Here is a 23,726-nt window from a genome sequence, read left to right as displayed (position 1 = left end):
CACATGAAATATTAAAGTTCCACCCAAGAGCTTAAGGAAATGTGCCTTTGATGTGGAGGAACTGTTAGTACACTGTGCTGTATCTTTGAATTGTTATTAAATACACAGCTAACCCAAAAATGGCTCCATAAATGGATCTATAAACTTGTCTAAATACCACGGTGAAAACTTGACCTGAGCTTGAGAAAGAGAGCGAGAGACACGTGGAAATGAAAAGACAATATGTACAGCTTTAGCAAACAAATGACTTATTATCCTAGTATCATGTTTAAAGTTCATTTTTTACTGGTTTAGCAGTGTTATTTTAATCACCCCAATAATAATAATTGAATAGAAGAGGTTGAGATTGAGAGGAGAGCGTTCAATTTTCTGTGATTAATTCATGTAATATAAGAAAGTACAGTAGGTCCAGTTGACTGTGTTTGTGTGTGTGTGTGTATATGTGTGCATGCATAGGCATGTTGTTGTGCAGTTCAGCAGTTAGGCCCTAATAAACTGTACGGACTTCACTTCTGTCCTATTAGATCACCTCATCATGTCAGCCTGCTAGACTAGAGCTATAGAGAGAGAGAGAGAGAGAGAGGACGGGGGTCAACAATAGTGTGTGACACAGTAAGAGCAGTGTTCTTGTACTCATGAATGTTGCTGTACAGTCTGTAGATGTGATTTTTGGTCCTGTTGGTCAACTACCACCGTTCTTTTTCAGATGTCTGTCAGCTTGTATGTATTGAGAGCAGCCATGATCAGGACTCTGTGATGCCAGCATAGCACTAACTGTGTTTCCATTAGTCAGCAATGACACAGTCGGGGGCAGCGCTTACCTCGATGGAGGTTACGACTGTCACCTGGAACCGTATGTTTGGCTGCATCTTTTCGTGTATCTCTCCTTTAGAATATGTGGTGACAAAATAGTGCAGAAAATATCCCTATCTAAGTGTATATCCATTTTTTTTTTTTAAACAAGTTAGGTCAGCTGCTAACCTCTGAGACTAAGTCAAGATTTGCTTCAACTGCTTTTTGTAGTTTGCCTAATAAATGCTTCCCTGCAGGAAGTATTGTTTTTGCATAGACATTACTGTAATTACCGTAATAATTATAATAGTGTAGCTCTAACAGCATTCATTAACATACCCTGTTAAGTGATAAAAAGCTACTATGAGTGTGTAGGCATCAGAATTGATAATTTCTCAACAATACTCACTCCACACTAGTAATAACGAGAAAAGTAAAGTTTAAAATAACATGTTGACATAAGTTACGAGAAGAAGAGAGAGATAAACACATAGACGGGATACATGAGGGCAAAGTATATTCATTTGACGTTGCCAAAGCAATGTGTCCATTTCTGAAGCTTTTTAACTGCCTGAGAAGATAAATCAAACACACCTTAACTGGGTCAGACATTTCAACACATTCAAAATAGATGAATCTGTTCCTCTGGTTCTGCTTGGGTCTGTATATTTCTACTGAAGACACTTCACTGAGCGAGGCCATGTTTGAGTCAGTTAAGGAGAATCTGCAGGTCCTCATACATATTTCAGAGTTAATGAAGATATTGAAGAAGAACTTTCAATTTTGACATTTTAAATAACTTAAATTTAGTATTTGAGTGTCTTACTTTATCAGCCGTGTTATTCTGCTTTTTCAGGACATCTGCTTTTAAATAATTTATTTCCTGTTGCTTTTTTTTTTTAAATTTAAACTTCCAGTCATAGAAACTACTTTTTTGTTGATCATGAACTTTAATTCTTATAGAGTTTTGAAAAAAATCAGAATTTGGGCACTCTGAAAACTGCAAGTAGCCTGTTCAAGTGGTTCGTGTGTAACTGTTGTACACTGGGACCTTATTTTCTCACTAACTCTCCACTATTCGGTCATATTACATCACCTTATAGTAACAGGCACATTCAGGGAGGATGTTGTCATGGAACAAAAAAAAAAGAAAACATGCACTAAATATTTACCAACAGAGAGTTGTGGAGTGAAACAGATTTTTAGATTAATATATTGTAGTTCATAAAAATTGAATGATACTGTAGGTGTGGAAGAAAATGTGCCAATAGTGCAAAGTGTGTCCAAACTGTATAGTAAAACATTCATTATCCTATTAGAAAGAAGTCATTCCTTTGATAAATGTGTCCATTGATTTTGTGATCAGCTAACTTCATATCATTGAGCCATTTGTATTTGTTACTGTCACGCTATCATTGTTACTAAATAAATGCGGTCATCAGCTGTTATTTGTTGTTAGTACTTTTATATTTCACGCCAATAAAGCATGAGAGAGAGCATGATGTGAAAGATAGAGAATGAAAAGGCAAAGAGAGAGAGAGAGACGAAGGCACGTGTGTGTGTGTGAGAAGTCCCTTACGGCAGAGGATCCCCTGCTCTTTCATATCTCACCAAGCGTGACTAATGCCTGGCTTTACTCTCATACACACAAACACACACAAACACACACACGCAGACACACACACACACACACACACACAGATACAAACACACAGATATGTACTAGGATGCTGAATCTGCTCCCAATCTAGTCACGTTTTTCTGGCTACGCAAGACTGGCTGACACACTAACACATGACAGCCACTGTGTGCACGTGTGTGTTTGTATGCATGTGTGTGCATGTGTTGAGCAGGCTATCTGCAGGCACAGTCCTGATTAGGAATGGTTTGCTCTTGCTAGTTGAGCAAGCAGAGAAGCACACACACACACACACATACACACTATTAAAATAGACATATTTGGTGTCTCTGTCCGTTCATCCGTGAATTTATTCAGAGGTGTTCTTGTGTCATGTGAAAATTAAACACAAAATGTAGGATTATGTGTGTGTGTGTGTGTGCATGCGCGTGCGTGTGAGTGCAGAGGGCAGGAGCAGCAGTGTTGTGACAATAGTGTGAGCCAGGGTCTCTGTAGGGTCTTAGTGCTTGGCTGTTCAACCGCTGCTTCCAAGATTATTTTGAGGCATTTCTGACTAATTAGCGAGCCGACAGTGAATGAAAAGATCAGAGCGAGAGGCGGAGAGGGAATGAAACGTGCTGAAGGTCATGAGACGGGCTCACATTTGTCAGAGGAGTGTTTACTCCCAATTCCAGTCTAAATGAGGTTAAAGTATGCAGCAGGGGAAGCGGGGAGAGAGCACACCATGTCTATTTGAATTCATAAGAATTAGCTGATACCGTTGCGCACAGAGGGGCTCTCCTGGGCAAAGTAGCCGCCCACTCCCTGCCCCAAAACACAATTTCTAGAATAGCTTTTGCATCTTGATGCTGACTGAGATGACAGTCGGCCGCAGCGCGGGGTCACATGTAGTGATAATGTTTTAATCTTGCCCTGGTAAGTCACTGCGCTTGCTGTCAGTAGGTGGTTGTTAAAACATAAGTGTAAACACATCATAGAATCGATGTTGAGTAGACTGTTGTTAAGTCTTGTTGAATCAAGGATACTTCAAGTCTAATATTGAATAACACTTGACAAGGGAAAAACCAATAACAGCATTTTCACACAGTCTGGGCCCGAGCACAAACTGTTTAAATTTCTCTCTTGGGAAGGATGTTTAATTAAGACTGTTGGCTGCGTAGTTACTGATACAGAGACACAGAGGGAGCTGTATGACAAATCACACGCATACGCACACACACACACACACACTTGTTTTCTTGACTTGGTAGGAACACTGTATGGACATTACCTGGAGGCTTTTCTGAACATTACCACTACATGCCTGACCCCAATCATTGTCTGAACTATAGGGTAACGATTTTCATGATTCATGTTTATTTTCTGGATTAATGAAGCGGAAAAAATGCACAATATCCTAGAGGCGATGTCTTCAGATATTTGTCGGACCAAAACCCGGAGATATTTGGTTTACTGTAATGTAAAACAAGAAAAAAAACAACAACAGTTGCTGATTCATCTAATGTTCAGTTGGTTATTTGATTAACTGACTAGCTGTTTCAGCTCTGATCTAAACCACTAACTCTCACCATACACCCACAATCCTCCATCTCTAACCCGATTTACCCAAAACTTAATGTTTAACCTTTTAGGGACCAGTTTAACAGCTTTTTGATTAATAAAAGTACACACAAACACACACATCGAAGTCAGTCCTGGCTTCCTGTGGCTAGCTAGATAGATAGCGAGTCAAAAGGTTAAATGTCATATTAATAGGACTGACTGTGAGACTGTCTGGCTCACTGTAGGGGAGGTGAATCTATCTCGTCTCTAAGCTGCAGGCTGTATTTGTCTGTTAATGGTTATTGTTATTATATTCTCAACTCTATATGTAATGACTCAACTTAAACCAACAACACCAGTTCACAGAATCTGCCTTTCTGACTACCCAGTAACCTCTACCTGGTGCTGATACATATATTGTGTTTAAAAGTCATGTTACTAAGACCATTTTCTTGAATTGAGCTTTACATTTATCACTGTGTCAAGCTGTAAAACATCTGTTAACCCTCTTCCTTCCCGTTCATGTACATTCCTCAGATATTGTAGAAAAAGAAATCAAAATACATCGTCGCTGAACATTTTGCAGATACGTTCATTTAGCATTTAGCATTACATTTCCTTCAAAATGTATTTGCCGTTGCGAGTTGCATTAGATAACATCTGTGAAGAGTGGCTAAGGGGATGTTTTCACTTTCTTTTGTGTGTACAAAATGTCTCAGGTGTGTAGTTTCAAAGAAGAAGAAGAACGGGGACAGACTAGAAGGAAGCCATGCATTATAAAAATGAATAATTCTTGATAGAGGTCATGTGGTGAAGCTGAACACTTACATTTTGAAATGTGCAAAAAAAAAAAGAAAGAAAAAGGTGCACAAACAGAAAATGTTTCAGTCATGAATAAGAGATTTTAAAGGCAGTGACAATGACCTTCACCGTATTCCTTTATAGTGTTTTCCTGATGTACTCATGCCATTTGACATGTCATTATATTACTCAACATTTATTACATTGTGGGTTAGTAAAGCACTTGTTTTAACATCTCTGTCTCTTGTATTATGATGTAGAAAGTCTGTCAACTGGTGTATTTCAATACAAGTACTGAGCTGTGGTACAATGAGGTTGAAATGCAGATGGCAGCATAATAGTCTTAGCAGGTGTGTGCCGCAAATCCTTTAAATGTGCTATAATTTTCTGACAGTGCACATTCTCGCTTTCGTTTAACCCTTGGATAGAGTCAAGCTGTGAGTCCAATACCTGAATTATACTGAATGCGTGCCTAGATCCTATTAAAATGGTTTGTTTTGTCATTGTATAAGCTGTCTGTGTCTTAGCTGAAATTGCATTGTTATCTCGGTGTTGATATGATCAGAGAATCCACATCTCATTTGTCCCGAAGCTTAAAAATCCTGCTTCCCTTTATCTGTATCTCCTCCTGCTGATTGGTCTAGATGAAAACTTAATGAGGGGTGAAGGATTTTTACCTGGGTTCACCTCATCATTGTACTTCCTGGAAGGAATGAGTTGTCCCTGTGCATTCAGTGGTGTACGGAGAGGCCGGTTTCCCAGCTGCTCTGCTGGGTAAATTGCACACCATGCAACCACGATGTCAGGGATTCAAAACTGGACCTGTCATCCCTCCCCCTCAGCTGCACTGTACTCTGTCCAGTAAAGCAGAAAAAAACATCAAAACATTTTTTTAAAAAGATGAAGTGAGGCGAGGTAGAGTGCGTGGGAATAGGGAATGAGAGGGGGAGAAAGGGAATAGTGAGACTTAGTGCGAGTCTAAGATGTGGAAGGGAAAGAGGCATGATGAAGGTATAGAGAGACGAGGAGGAGAGAAAGAAACAGTTATTCCTTCGGGCACAGTTGCCTCCCGCTCACTGTCCTCATTCAGTTTTGCATCTCATTTTGCCTCAAAACTTCTGTTTCATGTCCAGCGTGTGTGTATTTTTAGGTGTGTGTGTATGTGTGTGTTTGTGTGTGTGTTCAGGTATGCAAAATATAGAAAGCTTATGAAACAATTACTACCATGCTGGGTGTACACCTGGACGGCCGCATGTGCTTACACACACAAACTGTACTGTAGAAATATCTCATTACACATGAATGCACACACACACACACACACACACAGGTTTACTTAAGTCACTTTTGAGGTATTTACATAGACTTACCCTAACCCTAACCATAACCACTGCTTGCTTAACCTTAACCTTAACCTTAACCTGAACCACTGACCCAAAAATCAGCGTTTTACCAATTGGGGACACAACTTTTGTCCCCAATTGCACAAGCTGTCCCAAATCAACTGGTCTTAAGTCTGGTGTGTGTCCCTTAAAGTGACTTAGGTCATACCAGTCATACATGCACACACTCCGCTATACTCTTTTATGCTGATTGCAGTTTTGCTGAGCATCACTAATGCTTTCTTACTTTCCAGCTTGACTGAATCTTTTCCTCCTTTAAAATAACCTCTCTCTTCTTCTTTGTCTTTTATTTCTGCTTCCTGCCCACCTTCTTATACCTCCTCACCCCAACCATCTCTGTCTTCTTTTATTGACATCTCCTCTATCGCTCTGTTTCTTTCTCGGTCTTCCTTTCTTCCCTTTACCTGCATTTTCTTTTTCATTTCCATCTTTTCCTCTCCTCTCTGCTCATCCTCCTCCCTTCTCGCTGTAGAAGTATCGATATCAAGAAGAGGAAGGGGCGTCGCCAGGCGCCCCAAAACTCCACCAACACCCCTGCCATCAGCACCCGATGGGAGTAGCCCGAGAGCTGAGTGATGGAGGGACCCTGGGGAGGGAGGGGAGGGAGCGGGGGACCTGGAGGAGAGAGGGAGGGGGCTCCGGGACCATGGAGAGAGAAGGGGAACGATCACTCGGGAGGGACGGATCTCTCAGTCGTCACGGTGACCTGCGGGGGGCAGAGCTGGTTCAGGTGGCGGAGCGGCAGCTGTCTCAGATTCAACACGTTCACGGATATGTCACTCACACACACATCACGCCTGCTCAGGTAACTAACTCTCGCTGTCTATCCCTGTGGCTTTGGCTCTTTATCAGTATGCCAAACAACAAGCTTTCACATTATACTGACATTCTCTGGTCGCCATCACATCTGCTAACAAACACTGTTTACCTGTCTGTTGTAGTTGTAGGAACACAAACACAAAGGTCACGCTCCACTCTGTTTGTCCGTCAGTTCAAATAACTCTGATATTACTTATGTTTTAGCTTAGTAAACCTTTCAGTCATTTTCATGTTTTGACTTAAAGGCCTAATCCATAGTTTTTGAACTCACACGTCTGAGGTATTCATACATAATTGAAGACTTTGGGTAACATCGTCAATTGATCATTATTGAAACAGAAGACCAGTTTTCTTGCTGTGTTTACAATATATAAACCTTTAAACAGCACCAGAAAAATACAACAACTTAGATTTTGCCTTTGATTAGTGCCAGAGTATGTGCCTCTCCCAATCCTTTCTCCAAGAATTTATTTTTATATACTAATTTGTTTTGACAGTTATGTGTTGAGGGAAAAATAGCTGCTGCCTGGATTAAGTGCAGTGATGTTCTTGTATTGTGTTGAAGTCAAAAGGAGGCGGTCAGGGTGGATGGTGGGAGTAGTAGGAAGTGTACGGCTTTGACACGCTAGATAGATGGTTTGCTCCCTGAGTCCTGTGTGTGGTTCAAGTTTAGGGAATAAAAGCACTTTGGTTAAGGAAAGATTGTGGTTTTGGTTAATGTTAATAGTAAATGCTTCAAACCACTATTGGCTTTTTCAATATTTAATCACAAGACCAGACAGACCACAATGCTGTGAGTGGCTAAACAAAACCATAAAAATGTTTAATCATGCTTTATTTGTTTCAAACAAATGTGACTTTGCGAGAAACCGATATTGAGGGAAAACAAATTAAATATGTTGTCACTTTCGATATTTTATGAGCATTTTGTGACGTGCCAAAAGCGTCTCCTCCTTTTTTTTGGAACTACTTTTTTGTTTGCATTTGGACCACAGAGTATTTCTTTTAATTGAGGGACTATACAAATATTTGGGAACCTTTGTCTGCCACTGGAAAATGGACAAAAAACATAACACAGTCAAGTTTATTATAGTCACTCAAAAATAGACATGATACAATTGTGTAGTAATGTATTCAGAACTTGGTCTAGTATGTTTTCGAGGCGGATGACTTTACACGGTGCTGTCAAGGTGGCCGAGGCAGAACCTTTTTAAGTTCAAGTGCAAACAGAAGTAGTGAGACCTTTTTTCAATATGGCTCCAGAATTAGGTCTTTTTTGAAAAGTACTTAGAAGTCAAGGATACTGGCCTAAATTTACTTCCATGCACAGAGCCTTTCTTTGTACCAGGAGAATACTTTTGCAGAACTGGCATGCAGGGATTCAGTCGAATGCTTGTCCCATTTTTTAGTAATGAGGCCCATTACTATCTCTGTTCTGCACCCAGTCTGTGTCCGTCTGGCTCCCTCTTTTTTTGTCTCCTTTTCTTTTTCCTCTGTATCAATCTCACACACACACACATAATCGCACAGCGTCGCTCGGTAATCTCTATATTTTGGTTGATTGGGCTGTATCTGTCTGCAGATTAATGCTTAAATCACTGTACTCTCACAGCTCCAATCAAACACACAGACACACACTCATATATTCTCTAGCATGCAAACACTGTGTACACTCATTTCTTAATTACTCACGTCAACATCTTTTGTTTATGTTTCTTGCTCCTCTTTATGTTACTTGTTTTTTTGAGTTGTAGGTTTTACTGGTGTCTTTTTTCATATGGAATCCGGCAGAGAGCAGAAACAGGCTCATAGTCCATTAGAAATGCATGAGAATATGCATATTAAGAAACAAATTATTTACACCACCTTGAACTACAAAACTCAGTGATCAAAGGTTTATTCACCCAGTGATTTTCCCGTGGATTCTCTCTATCATTCTCTTGCCACGCAAATGCTCGGTTTTTTTCAAGCTATAAGCCACAAAAGGCTTTACAATGATTCTTAAACAGCTGACAGGCAATAAAGAATAAGATTTAAAACGGCAAAGGATTTTTTTTCGCTCCTTTGATTTTCTCTCATTTCTCATTCATGTCTCTGTCTCTTTGTCATTTTCTGAATTTCTTCTTTGTATCATACCCCACCCCCCTCCCCCACTAATATGTCTTCCTTTTTTAAAAATCTGGCATGAGTGATTATCACTTATGTTGTCAGCGGCGGTGTGTGTTTATTGGGTAAGTTACGACAGCCCTCAGCATGCTGCGGGCAGTCAGAGCAGAGGAGTGTGTGTATTAGCGGTGTGTCAGTTCTAAGTCATCATACGCTGTCATTGTACTGACTCAGTCGCCAGTCACCTCAAGTCCAAGTTTTGTCTGCAGGACAAGCTTCGGACAAAACTACAGCAGTTCATTTTTATCAGTGTGGTGTTGGAAATGTTGGTTTGTAGCTCCACCTTGTGGCTGGATAACAGCCTCCCATCCCTTCTTAAAGCATTTCACTGTTACTGAGGTGTGTAGCGAGGTTTTTTGACATCATTGCAAAATTGTAACATCACATGAATGACTGATTATTTGACTGATTGTTTATCTTTTTATTCACTTAATTAATTAATCAAGTTTTTAATCTGTGCCTTCTGTTTGATAAGAACCATGAACCACTATACACCAACAATGCATTTTTGTATTTTATCTGTAGAAATGTAGTTAAAGAGTTTTAGGCTGTTAACCTAGTTGGATGCCATCTTCATCATTCACCTGTGACCACTGAGGTTCATCTCACGCTTCATGGTCATAGCTTAGAGTTCCACATATCTTTATCTAGTAACAAAACCACACCACTATATCATAAACACCATCATCTTTGCATCACTCTTGTGTATTGCTGTTGGTGTATTTGGGTATTCGGGTTATTTTGAGAACTCCTCCTTTCCAAATGGTGTGTGTGTGTGTGAGTGAGTGAGACCACAGGTGCTCGATCTGGCTCTCTTCTGCATGACAGATGGATCTGCCATCTTGCTCTCTCCATGTACATGTTCCCTTCTCTCTCTCTCTCCTTTTCAAGTGCGCACACACACACACACACACACACACACACACACACACACACACACACACACACACACATACACACACACACACACACACTTTCTCCTTCTTTTTCTCTGTAATTTATCTTAAGTGTACATTTGCGTTACGTCTTCATCACATACAGTATATAACAAAACATCTCTGGTCAATATCACTAAAATGTTAAGCGATTACAAATCCTTTCAATTAATACAATTTTATTTGTTTTTAGACAAAACACCACAGAATGTTTCACTAATCAAACTATAATGAAAGGTCCATATTTAGGAACGAACTGCAACAAAAGTCAGTACACCTTCACTAGTGAGACTCCATTCTTTTATTTTTTAATATTTTATATGCCCGCCTTGTTTTTGATGACAGATTTGATCCTCCTGGGCAGGGATGATACCAGTCTTGTCCAAATCTGTGGAGAGATGTTGTGCCATTTTTCACAGATGATTCTTTTTAGTGGCTCTTTGCTGGAGGGGTTTTGTTGCTATGCCTTCCTCTTTAAAATACTCTAAAGGTTCTATTGGATTCAGGTCAGGGGACACACTTAGCCAGGTCATAGTTTTCACTTTTTTCTTCTTTAAAAACTAGTATGTGGAAAATCCCTCTCCTGCCAACCTTCCTGAGACTGGGAGTCATCTTTTCATGCAGTATTTGGGTATACAAACTATAAATGTCGTCTCCCCTACACCTTTTTACTCACGCAGCTTCATATCAGCAACTCCCACCTCCATGCGTCACGATCGGCACTATGCAGTCACTGTGGTAATCCAGGCCAGGTCCGCGCCAAACATGCTGGACTCCATCTGATCCGAAGAAATTTATTTTTGTTTCATCTGACCAAAGAATGTGCCGCCAGTATTCATCAGGCTTCTTTTCATGTTCTTCGGCTAAGTTTAACCTTGCAGTTTTGTGCTGTTCTGTGAGCGATGGTTTTTATTTTTGGACGTCATCTGTAGAGGTTGACTTCATGTAATGTCCTTCGCATTAATGTAATTTGGTGTTTCATTCACTGAAACACCAAATTCCACAGTTAATCCTTGTGCCAAATCAGAAGCATTGCCCGTCTGTTTTTCAATGCAAGGTTGTGCCGTCATTTTTCGAGCACGGCCACTGCACCGTCTGTTATTGGGAGTATGTGTCCTCTTGTACCTAATAACCACTGCCGCAACTGTGTTTTGACTTCTGCTCCTCTCCCTCTCCCAACTTTATGAAGTCTCACAATCTCGTTTCTTACTTGTTCAGGCAATTCCTCACCATGTGGAGCCATGTTGCATTAGACACAACCAAGGCCAAAACTAAGAAAGTTGGGGTGTTCACAGGTTCTTTTACAACCTTGTTCAGGCAATTAGCCTTATTTAATCTAATCTAATTGGAAGTCGCAGGTGTAATCATTTTTGTTTCAGTGGTCACAGGTGTATTCACTATTGTTGCACTGAGGTTGTACTTGAGGCCTGTATTTTCAATTTAGTCTTTCTAACCTGTTTGTTTTTAATTACAAATAAGATCAAACACCTTTCACTTCACCCTAAAAATACTACAATTATTGTAAGATGATACAATTTTGAATCATTTAACATTTTAGTGATATTGCACAGGGATGTACTCAGTTTCTGTTATATACTGTAAATAATCCATGTGTACAGTATATCACATCTTGTGTTGCGATGCAAAATATAATAATAATAATAATAGTAGTAATAATAATAATATCTTTATATAGCACCTACAGTTTACAAAGTGCTTTGACAGACAAAGCAAAAGCAGTACAATACAAAAGCAAAGACACACGACACAGAAAGCAATAACAAGTCTGACATTAAGAAGACGACAGTAGAAGACAATGAAAAACAATAGAGAGATGACATAAAGATTAAAAGACAATATAGAAAGATGATAAAAAAAATACAACATCACATAAAAACAAGTCTGTAGAAATGGGTTTTAAGAAGTGATTTAAAAGAAGTTACTGATTCTGCTAACCTTATATCCTGAGGCAGGTCGTTTCAAAGCCGAGGGGACCTGATGGCAAAAGCACGGTCACCTTTAGATTTAAGCCCCGACTTTTGATCTGCCATATATATATATATATATATATATATATATACACATAAACACATATATATTTAGAATAATGTACCTAAGACTTCTTTTCTATCCGTTCCACTATTGGTCATAATATGTAATGATCTACATTTTTGAGTTAAATAAATCGTCACTGATTGTCAGTGACTTCCTGCTCGATCCTGAAGTATATCATGAAAGAATGAATATATTATAGATAACTGTGTTAAATTCATGCTGCCACCTGTGCAATGATCAGCCTGCAGGCCGCCTAATGTATTAGTCTGCCGTAGTGTGTGTGTGTACCATCCTGAGCTCTGTCTGTACATCGTAGGTAGAATCTCCTGAGGTTCCGTTTGATGACGAGGCGTGGCCTCACCCAGAGGGAGAGAGGCTGAATGAAGTCCCAGCCCCACCTTTCTCCTCCCTCTATTCGCAAAGCCACGCCTACTACCAGGTAATCCCGCCTCTGAGCCCGTCGCATGACTTCATCGCTGTTCATTCGTGATGTGATGTCGGTTTGCAGTCGTTTCTTGTCCCCAAATTTAAAGATATTTGAGCATGCAGTTCTTTTTTTATTTATTATTTCTTGTGTTTTTTGAGACTCATTCATCTATGGGAATTGTTGTTGTTACATCGATTGAATTTATTTATCAATTTAAGGTGCTCCATGTAGCTTTTTATCATGATCAATAAATTGTTAAAAGACAGGAAACCTTATGTAATACAACACTTTTCTCCTTGTGCAAATGGAGCTAAAGCATCAGAGCTCTCAGAAAAAAAACAACAACAACCTTCTAGCATGTCTATGTTCTTACAGACAAGCAACTTATCTGGAGAGGAGACAGCAGGGAGGGATGGGACAAGTATGTGACACTGTAGGAAATTATATGATTTAATCCTTTGAAACATGTGAAAAGTAAATACCACAGAAGATTTGTCTTTTGTTTATGGTAATTATACTTTGTATCCTGATTAATTTTACAATGATATGTTCATTATTCTGACACTTAAAAATGCTCCATGTAGCACCTTTAAGAGATCAGCTCTGCTGCATGCTCACTGGCTTGCATGCTTTTATCTAAATAATTTAACATGAATATCTAATCTCCTAAAGTCAGAACCAAAACGCTGCCTTAATGCTCTTGTATCCACTGGTTTTGGTTCTCTGGATGATGCTAATACAGAGCATGATGATATTATTGATATGTTTGTGTGACTTTTTGTACTGTACACATGGTCTGACATGGATGTGATGTGGAGGGTTACACAAGGAATAAACCTGAGTGTAATCTTCACCTGCTACTCAGTAAAGCAAAAGCTCAGAAAGTAGAACATATAGTCTATTTCCCAACTTCTTGTGGTCTGTCCCTTAATATCTGTTGAGTCTTCTGTATGGAACATGTTCATTGGAAAGAGAGTGGAAAGAGAGCTGACAGTCTCTCCTTTCATCTTCTCTTAGTTTAGATGTAATTGCAGTTATAAACTGCAGGAGGCAGCAGAAGCCAAAGAGCGAACCTCTTCTGTGTGTGGCACCCTCACAAATCAAAATCTGACTAAACAGAATTTCTCTAACCGTTTAATTGCGGGCAGTGATGGCTGAATAAATGAATATCATCAGCACAGACGGGAGAGTAATAAAGGGAATAGTGGGACTCATTGTTATCGGTATTGACAAACCCGTTAGACAGTTTGACTGGAGAGGAAATGCAGCCAGTACTGCAGCAGTATAATTGACTATGTTTAAATAACTTCACTGCCAGAAGTTATATCTACTGGAGAGACCGACTGAGGAGAACAGTAAAAAGTCACTTGCTGTCTCTGTATAGCACACAAACAGTAAGACACAGATAGGCCACTCGTAGACCTTAGTGGCTCTTAGTCATTAAGCTAATGCAGATAATTAAGGAAGGAAGGAAAGACAGAGAGGACCAGGGAGCGGCAAGAGATGGGATAAAGAGAGAATTACAGGCAGACAGACACAGAGACAGTGGGCAGATTTGTTGCTGGATGTTGCTCAACCCTGTCAGTCAGCCAAATCACTCCTCCCCAATGAATCCCGCTTCCCTCCCACTGATGCAGTAATAGAAATCAACAGTCAGTAAGACCTCTACATGCAGGACTGGTGTTTAACAGGTGTGAAGTGATTTCTGCCCCAGTTTGCAAGGCCACCGGGCTGAATGGGCAATCAATCCAGCTACTGTACAGTACATGCGCAAGAAAAAAATAACATCCAGACACTTTTATAAACCATTACGGCGAGGTTTGGCTCTGCCCTGACAGACACCCAGTGCGATAAAGCCTTTACAGAACAGCATGGATCAAGCTTGACCTCACCCGCGGGAGCACTGAGCAGCTTATATTTATCTATTATTATTTATTTAGAGATGAAATATTGAATTTTCTGCATGTTGTCACCCGTAAAGTAGCGCAGAGATGGCCAGGTATCTAGTTTCACCTTGTCTTTGTTGGTATCGAGCCATCTAGCAGAGTGAAATTTCATCAACCCGCAAGATAAGTGAATGAGAAATATTTACTTGGCACTGTCACTCAGGACAGGTGTGACGCGAAGAGATGATCAGCATTTCTCAATAGCGGTGTGATATACAGCACTGTGAATGTGCCACTGTGTATTCTAATACTTGGCTGGAAAACAGAAATGAAATAAGCTGATGCTTGTATTAATTATGACATTTTGTGGGGGTTTCTTTGTGTTGTGCTTCCATTATTTTATGTTCTTTGTTGTTGATGCTGAAAGCACCCAGGTCTCTTGGGAGAAAAATGAGTTTGATGTTTAAATAAATTGCTTTATAGCTGAGAAGACAAACAACCACCCCCCAGTGCTTTATGTCTCTCTCACTATATCTTCCGTATTTACCATGGGAGCTTGACATACTGTAGCTCTTCAAAATGGGCCTTACCAGAATCTGAAAGGGATCTAATGGAAAGGCTGGGGGGAAGCCAAAATGATTAGGAACCACTGGAATAGACCACAGTCTAGATCTGCATGGCGTCTGGCTTACAGTGCTTATAGCTGTACAAGCGTCCCTTTATGGCTGTTGACAATATAAAGAGATAATATTTATTGCAGTTTTATTGAGAGTCATGTTAGAAGTTAAAAACAAGCTAACACAATGTAACAGAGCAACAAAAAATACAAAATTAGGTTTCATTTTTTAGTCGGCCACTAATGTTCAACATCTGATTGTTTACATAGCATGGTAATTCTGTACTATTTTTTTAGGAGTTCAGACAGACAACAGTCCAGGTTATATTACGGCCAAACATGCGTAGCTGTGTTGTTAGTAGGTTACTGTGCCTACAGGGTCAGACTGTCTACAGCCTGCTTGAGCTCGGATCCAAAATAATTTGTGGGTCAGTCTGTGGTGGCCCACAGCCAGACTAGGAGAAGTAGGAAATCATTTGTTAAAAAAAAAAAAGTGAACGTATCATTTGTATGTTAGGCTGTCTATGACTAGCTCGGCTTACCTGTAGAGGATGGAATGGCAAAGTTGGCTCTCTCAGCAGTTGGACATTAAACATGCATGATGTGTGCTTTTATTTAATTGGTCCTGAAATATTAATAGAGCTGGCATTCACTGGCTGACATTTGACTGGAGAGAGAGAGAGGGTGAGAGAAAGAGAGAATGAAAAAGTGAAAGAGAAAGAGGCACACGAAGGCGGGGTTGGTGTGATACAGCCAGTGTGTCACTGAATTGTTATGTCAGCTCACATGTCTGTGGATTGTACTTTTTGTTAATGTAGCTAAATGCAGACAGACTGACAGTAGAGGGTGACGGGCAGATGCTAATGATATTGTTCCAGTTGTAATTTATGCTAGCTGCTAGCTTCTCTGCGCATTAGCACTGAGCACAACATGACTGATGTGTTTCTCTATTCTTACTGGTTGTGGGTGATGCTTGAAGCTCCGGTTGCATCAGTGTAGTGCTCTGCAGCCATATAGTTTTAGCTCTTCATATGTACTGTTTTCGATGGTTAACCAAATGGTTTGTATCCAACATCTGACCATCAACAACTTAGTGCATGTTTTTTTCCATCTTGGGTTCTGTTTTTTTGGTGTTTAGAACAAAGTTTAGTTATGTGTGAATGTCCGATATCAGCTCTCAAATTCATTCATTTTGCACTTCCTCAGCCATGCAGCTACAAACCTTTATTACAAATATGGGAAAAATACTGCTATGTTCTTTATCTTGTATGCTGCAGGTCAGACTTTTACTTACTTAATTGAATGTCATGAAATCCTGACTCGCTAACCCAGGCTAATGAGAACTCCTAGACTGTCAGTCCCAAATATCTTTTTTCAGCCAGCACAGTGGGTGATTGTTCCCACATAGCAAGTTTTAGCTTAATTTAGTAGCAAAAAGTTTTCCGAGTTACTTACAGGAAATGAATAGACTTCAGTGGTGTCGATATAAAGTCAAAATGAGAATTTAGAAGGAACTTTGTGAAGTAGGACTGTAGGGACTATGCCTCAGCGTGATCAATCTGCAACAGTTTTACATTCACATTGTATACACACGGGGCTCTTCCAAAGTGGGATGATTCAAGCCAGATTCAGGGGAAACTGCTCTAAAAACGCTCGATCACTCTCACCCACTCTGTTATCACATATGAGGCAGGTTTCTCCTCAGAAGGTTAATAAGAAGCATAAGAAATCACAGTGACATCTATTCAGATCTTAGGAAAACAACACATTAGTCAGCCAGTATCAGGTGTATTTCAGGACTCTGCAAAGCTGTTGCCATAGATACGGTTCCCAAGGAAACACAGGAAGAAGCTGTGACAGGGGTGCTGCTCCACCTGTGGCTAATCCTCAGGGAGGATACAATAGCTGTTTAGTTAGCAATGGCTAACTGTGCACCCAAGATTCTTGAGAATACCAAATGAAATGGCTTGGATTAGTTGAGGTAGAGAGCTAGAGACTACAGCTAAGATCAGTTTGAGACGTGGTGAAGCAAGTTACAGGACTAACTTATATTCCCTTTGCCTTAAAACACACTAGCTAATTCAAAGCCTCTAGGCCTTTCTGCCATGCTTTAAGGATGCTGTGAGGATGCTCGCTGTCCTGGTCGGTTGTCGACTTTCTCCTTTCCTCTCCTCTCCTCTCCTCTCCTCTCCTCTCCTCTCCTTTCCTCTCCTCTCCTCTCCTCTCCTCTCCTCTCCTCTCCTCTCCTACCTTCTCTCTTTTCTTTTATCTCAGTCGGTGCCCAGCAACAGCCTGTTGTTTTCCATTCTGGAGTCATGCTCTATGCGTGTATTTCTGTGTATGTGTGTATGTTTGTCTGTGTGTGTGTGTGTGTGTGTGTGTGTGTGTGTGTGTGTGTGTGTGTGTGTCTGCATGTGAGAGAGAGAGAGAGAGAGAGAGTGAGAGTGTGTGGGAGAGCTGGGTGCTGCAGTGTCTGGAAACAGCCTCAGGAGAAGATCTCTCTCCTCCAAGCACACATACACCCAATGCACATATGTATAAACAACAAACCTATCAACTAGTTCACGCATACATTACATTACATACATTAGAAGCATACCTGTTGGTGCTGTGCTTCTATGTGAATTGTTGTTACTGGGTGAAACTGGGTGAACGTCTCTCTCATTTCACTCTTGCCTCTCTCTCTGTCTCCCACACAAACGCACACACACACACACACTTATCTCTTTATCTATCTAGCCACTGCTAGCATTTCAGTTTGTTCTTCTGTGGCATTCAGCTGTTTCCTACCTTGTCTCCTCCTCAACCTGCAACAGGCATCATTGAATATGTTTGTGTGTGCATGCATGTTTCAGGGTGTGTGTGTGTGTGTATGTGTGTGTGTATTTGGAGTAGGGTGGGTTGTGTTATGTCATTGGCTGGCTGGAATGTAGGGGCGTGGCTTGTACCAGTAATGATATCTGACAGTAAAGGGGAGAGAGAGGCGTCGGGTTGCAGCTCCAATAAAAGACTGGAAAAGACAATTTGCTGAAAGACAGGCAGAGAGAGATAGTGAGAGAGAGAGAGAGAGAGGGTGGGTGGGGGGTAGGTAGGTAGAAAAAAGAGAGGAGAGAGAGAGAGACTGAATAATGTACTGAGTGAGAGAGAGACGAGAAGAGAGAGTGAGACTTGGAGCGACATCAGAGATACAGGAGGGAGGGGAGGAGAAGCAGAAGAGTTGCAGAAGAGTTGCAGAATGATTCTTCCAACCATCCATCTACTTCAGATGCTCTCCTCCTCGCCAGCATCCTTCCACCTCCCTCCTTTCATCCATCCAGCTACCCATCCATCCCTCCCTTCTTCCTTCCATATTTAATGGGAGCACACATAGTGACAGAGGGGAGATTGACTGGTCATCTCCTTGGACTACTATATCAGAGAGGAGGAGGAGGAGGAGGGAGGGAAAGAGGGAGGGAGGGAAGGAGGGAGGAAGAGGTGGGGTGGAGGAAGACAGAGAGAAAGAGTGAACTCTCTTAAATAATCAATTCTCATATCCTGCCGTTGCCTGGCCCACGCCCCTCACTCTGTCCTCTCTGTGAGGGAAAGGAAGGAGTTTGAGAGAAGAGATTTTGGATTTCCAGAGATGTGGATGTTGGAGATTTCTCCTGGCTAGAGAGAAGATGGGATGATGGACAAATGGATGAACAACAAGACAGACGGGCAGATGGACTGATGGATGAATGGATGTACAAAGACCCTGACAGACAGACTGATGCTCCAACTCTAAGAGGACTCTGTCTACCTGCCCTGCACTTTCTATCTCCTCCTCCAGCTCCTCCTCATCATCAACTCTCCATCTGCCAGCTGCTCTCTCCATCCTGAGGGAGCTTAAGAAGAGAAAAGGGATAACTATAAGAGAAAATTGAGAAGAGAAGATGAAAATATCAACAATAGCCACCTAGTCTTCACCCGGAACTGGTTAAAGAAATACAGGGAAGAGTTGGACTTTATATCAGACAACAACGCTTCAAGAGCTTGAGAGACATAAAGAGAGAACGAACGAAGCAACAGAGGAGAGAAACTGAAGATGAAGCAATGGAAAAGCTCTACAACATGAACTCTATCTCGTCTGTCTAAGGGAAGAACAGACAGCAGAGACAATGAACTATATTTTCGGTAACAACACCTTGTACCCCCGCAGTGCGAGGGTAGGCGGGGCATCCGGGGGTCAAGGGGCGGGGCTAGGAGTCAAACAGAAGCTGGGACCTAAGCGTGGCTCCTCGGAGGAGCTGGCACCTCCCCACACCTCCTCCCCCTCCACCTCCTCTCCCGCCTCCTCCTCCCCCTCCACGTCCTCCTCTCGCTGGCAGCAGCTCCTTACGTTCTTCTCCAGGAGGAGCGCCTTCACCGACTGTATTACTGCCAGCCAGGTAACACACACATCACGGGCTGTGTGTGTGTGTGTGTGTGCCGTATGCTTGAGGGGTGGTAGGGGATCATGGTGGGAAGCATGTAACTTAAGCTGGGTTTTTGTTGTTACTGTGTGTGTGTGTGTGTGTGTGTGTGTGCACATGAGGCTGGTCATTACATTAGCAAACATTCTCTAGTTTCAGTTTCTTAGCCAAAACAGTGAAGCAGGCAGGATTTAAATGGAAGCTTAAGCAGCTCCCTGTTTGTGGTTGAGATTTCTGATAATGTTGTCATGGAAATGAGATCCAGCATAGTGTATGAGACCCAGAGAGCTGGTGTGTTGCCATGGCAAAGCCATCATTTAGCTGAGCAGTCCAGTGGTACTAGCTGCTAAATCCACATTGAATACAAAATCGTACCACGAGAAGGGAAGGTGTGTTGTTGACCTGATGAGAGAGGAGTCGATGTCACCTTGGTCCTTCGTTACATTATGTTACAGCAAGAATTTGAAAAAAAACATTTTTGAAATGTTTCCATAGATGTATGTTTATAAATAATTTACATCTCCTTTTAAATTGGACATGAAACTCAGGTTGTTTTATTGACTTAAGAAGATTTATAGTTCTGTGTTAATGGGTTATAGTGTAGCCACCAAGCCTATTCACATAGCAAATGTAGCTGCGCCACAGCTCATGTGCACCTCCTCACCTTTAACTATATATCGAGGCTACTGCATCTATTGAGATTCCAAGTGGAAACCATAGGAATTGTGACTGATCAGCATGGACTGTTTCTAATGCTGGAGGAGATTGTTGACAGTGAAGACAACATTAAGGACATTCAAGAAAGGCTCGGTAGTCCTCTCCTTTTCAGTAATGCACATCCAGCAAGGCCATTACACTGCAGATCTTTTGCACATCGTCACTCTATAACATGGCATTTGCACATGAGTCTCCTACTTTGCAATTGGTGAAAAATAAGTTACCTGGATAAAAAGAAATTGGAAGAATGTACACACAATCAGAGTAAGGAATATCATTTTCACTGTGTGACCTGATCATGTGCGATACATCTGTGCTGGCACGTGAAATGTGATGCCAAACTATGATGTTGATCAAAACTTAGGGTAGGTATAAGTAGGCATAGTTTCACTATAGGTATCTATGGTGGGACTATTGTTAACCCCTTATGTCAAGTATAAACCCAGATAACTGATAAGTTCAGTTAGCTGTCCATTACATCACCACTTTGCACATGCTTAAACAAAAATGTTTAGTGCAATGATGGCACTATTACAAATATTATGCCATAATAATGATATATGAAGCTTTATTTAAATGAGAATGTGCCCATAGCCTGACTGGTTGGTTAAATAAAAGTAATAACATTTACACCAATTTTCAGGAAGCATAGTGTTCACTTGTAAAGATCATTGCTGTCCATGTTAATCAACTAGAGTCATCACACCAGCAGCTTAAGCAAAAATTGCTTATTTAATAACCAAAGCAATCCAACCGTCCCATCCCATGAAAGACCCACTCAGGCAGCAATGCTATATAGATTATGAGGATCTTTACATGGATCCCCTCTGATGTTAATAGATGCTGCAGCCACTGTCTGCAGTAAACAGTTTTAAGTTGTCTTAAGCCTCTTACAAGACACCTCTCCTTACCACTTCCATAATGTTATAAAAATGATTCTGTGACCATGGTAATTTGCATGACGCAAATTCCAATAATGCTTCAAAGTCCCCTCTATCTTTTCAGATTCTTAAATCTGACATAATCCCTGGCACCTTTTCGTCCAAAAACCAAGCACTCAGCATTGCACAGAGAAAACATAAATCCCTTTTATGTAGGCTTGTTTCATGTTGTAAGTTTTACTCACTTTTTAATTTGCATTTCAAATGTGCATCGTCTGCTCCTGGAAGAATGTTTGGGGTCTTGCATATTAATATTAGATGCTGTCTGTAAATTTAAGATGCTGTGCTTTGCACTCTGCACCTCTGCGAGAAGGAACCGTTATCTCTGAGGACAAGCTGACCTGAACTCTTGGCCCATTAGTGAACTGCTGCTGTGAGCTGGTGCGACTGGCCATTATTGAGTCCCACCCCCAACTCAAGCAGCTGATACTGGATTCCTGCTAACAGTGTATTCAACCTGCTTCAGCTCAATTCCTGCTTGAGGCTCTGGTCAGCAATATTGCAAGAATTAATTCAGTCACACATTTGTGTGCCTGTGCCGAGAGGTTGCACTCATGATTGCATTTGCACCAAGCCCTGAGAAACAGTGCTGGGCTGTGAGGCGATTTTGGCGTCTGTATTGTAACTTCTGCCAGCATCATGATGCACACACTTGCCCAAAACACATTTTCCCCATACACAATCATTAGAAAAGCAGCAGCTGTTAAATGGTGAATGCGTTTTACTGAGCGTCACAAACAACTCGAAATGACTCTTTTTATTATCAGACTTTTATTCATTTGTAGCACTAACATTCTTCTAGAAGAGATGATAATATGATTAAACCATTTTATCCCATTCATATGTGCGGGGAGCCAACAGCAAGTCAGCCAGCTTGGCCAGAGAAAGTCTCAAATGGACGCTCAGCTGGGCTCGCTGTAGAAGGACTTGCATGTTTGACGGGCCCAAAAACAAGGAAACGCAAGCCTTTTTCGTTGTATGTACCCATGAGCAACTTTCCTAGGAATTAATCAGATACCATCTTTGAACACAATATCCAGTTCATTTTAATACATATATGGTTTGCACTAAAGAGCCCATTTTCAAAGTATTTTCACACCCTGAAACACCGGCTCTCTAAAGCTTGTGTGCACAGACAGACTTGTAACAAAAGTCCCAAATTACAAAAACACTGTTAAACATAAAAATGTTCAGGGTAATACATAGTAACATAGAGTTTTATTAATTGACATTTTAGTTGGTTGCAGCAGATCTGTTTTGGAGAAGATAATTGTCACCCTGGTTTCAAAGAATCAGCATTTTTTGATAATACGTTGTCATGGCTACTCTCAGCATTATGATGTATTTTCTTTTCGACACTATTTGCACTTCAGATGGCGAACGCAATAATGTCTGAATTGGATGCAAACCCACATTATTGATCTAAAACTCCCGAACGGGTGGGGCGCCACTCAAAATGTTTCAATTCTGCAGCACTTTGAAAGTTGTCTGCAGATTTACAGCTCAGCCCATGGAAAAAGTAACCCCTCCCCCACTTGTTGTAATCATATTGGCCAGTGTTTCCCCAAGGTGTTGCCATTTTCCTATCCAGGGCACTTACTGCATGACTGATAGGCCATTATACCTAAACACAAACACACACACACACGCAGACACACACATAGTACTTTATCTCACTAGACAGCATTTTATTGCAATATCGTTTCCTTGCTGGCAATGATGGTATTGATGCTTTGTGCTATTAGCTCACCGGTCAATCTGTCTGTTTCAATGTTTCCATTGTTGACTTTAGATTATCAGACATTGTTAAGCAGCACCATGGACAGTATGGCAATTGGAGTTTCATTATCTCCATTTAGAGCTACTATATATTATGCAAAGTGATTTTGTACCACTTTCTATGTCTGCTGAAAGCTAAATGCAGAATTTATGTTGCCTGAGGAACTCCGAGCAGCTTAGCAAAGTGTTTGTCATATCTTATTCATGTGTTTTAGATCTCGTACTGTATCCTCGCCGGAGTTTAGTAATCTCAATAATCACAGTTAAATGGTTAACCCCACTCTTTTCTGTTGTTTTTGTTGTGGACTCAAACAGTGGTCCTCCCTCCCACTCCCCCAAGCCCCCACCCTGTTTGTGTATAATTGATGAGCGGTAAAGCAGAGGTATGAAAGTCATCCTGGCTCTCCAGAAAGAGCTCTAAAAGCCTTAAAGAGGTGTTTAGTGGTCACAGGAAATGGGTGTAGAGAGGGATGGACAGAGCTAGAGAGATGGAGGGATAGATAGATAGAGAGAGAGAAACATTGACGGAGAGAATTATTGATTGATTAGGACTGTGAGAGAAATCTGAGAGCCTATTTGCCCAAAGTGAGCAATGTGAATATATCATGCATATTACTCCCATAGATAATAATGCATCAATCAACATAAAGAGATAAATCAAGTCAGCTGGGATACTCATATTACCTGTTATTTAATAAATCATCTTATCTGCACGCGTAAATAGTATAAATCCATCAGATATTTCTGTAAGAATCAACAATAAAGCAGTAAGTAA

The 23,726-nt window shown here is 40.9% G+C and overlaps 1 protein-coding gene across 3 annotated transcripts in view; it reads left to right on the top strand.

Moving 5' to 3' along the window:
• Nucleotides 1-23,726, top strand: part of LOC137187451 (discs large homolog 1-like protein) — a 118,025-nt gene that overhangs the window by 25,531 nt on the left and 68,768 nt on the right. The window contains exons 5-6 of one of the 3 annotated variants that reach the window (XM_067596334.1): nucleotides 6,650-6,982; nucleotides 12,469-12,591. The exons of the other annotated variants lie outside the window; for them this stretch is intronic. Coding sequence (XP_067452435.1) covers nucleotides 6,650-6,982; nucleotides 12,469-12,591 — 456 coding nt within the window. The remainder of the gene's footprint in view (nucleotides 1-6,649; nucleotides 6,983-12,468; nucleotides 12,592-23,726) is intronic. 3 annotated transcript variants of the gene reach the window in all.

Source organism: Thunnus thynnus, chromosome 8, assembly GCF_963924715.1.
Source record: "Thunnus thynnus chromosome 8, fThuThy2.1, whole genome shotgun sequence".
Classification (NCBI taxonomy): domain Eukaryota; kingdom Metazoa; phylum Chordata; class Actinopteri; order Scombriformes; family Scombridae; genus Thunnus; species Thunnus thynnus.
This window is presented reverse-complemented; position numbering and strand designations above follow the sequence as displayed.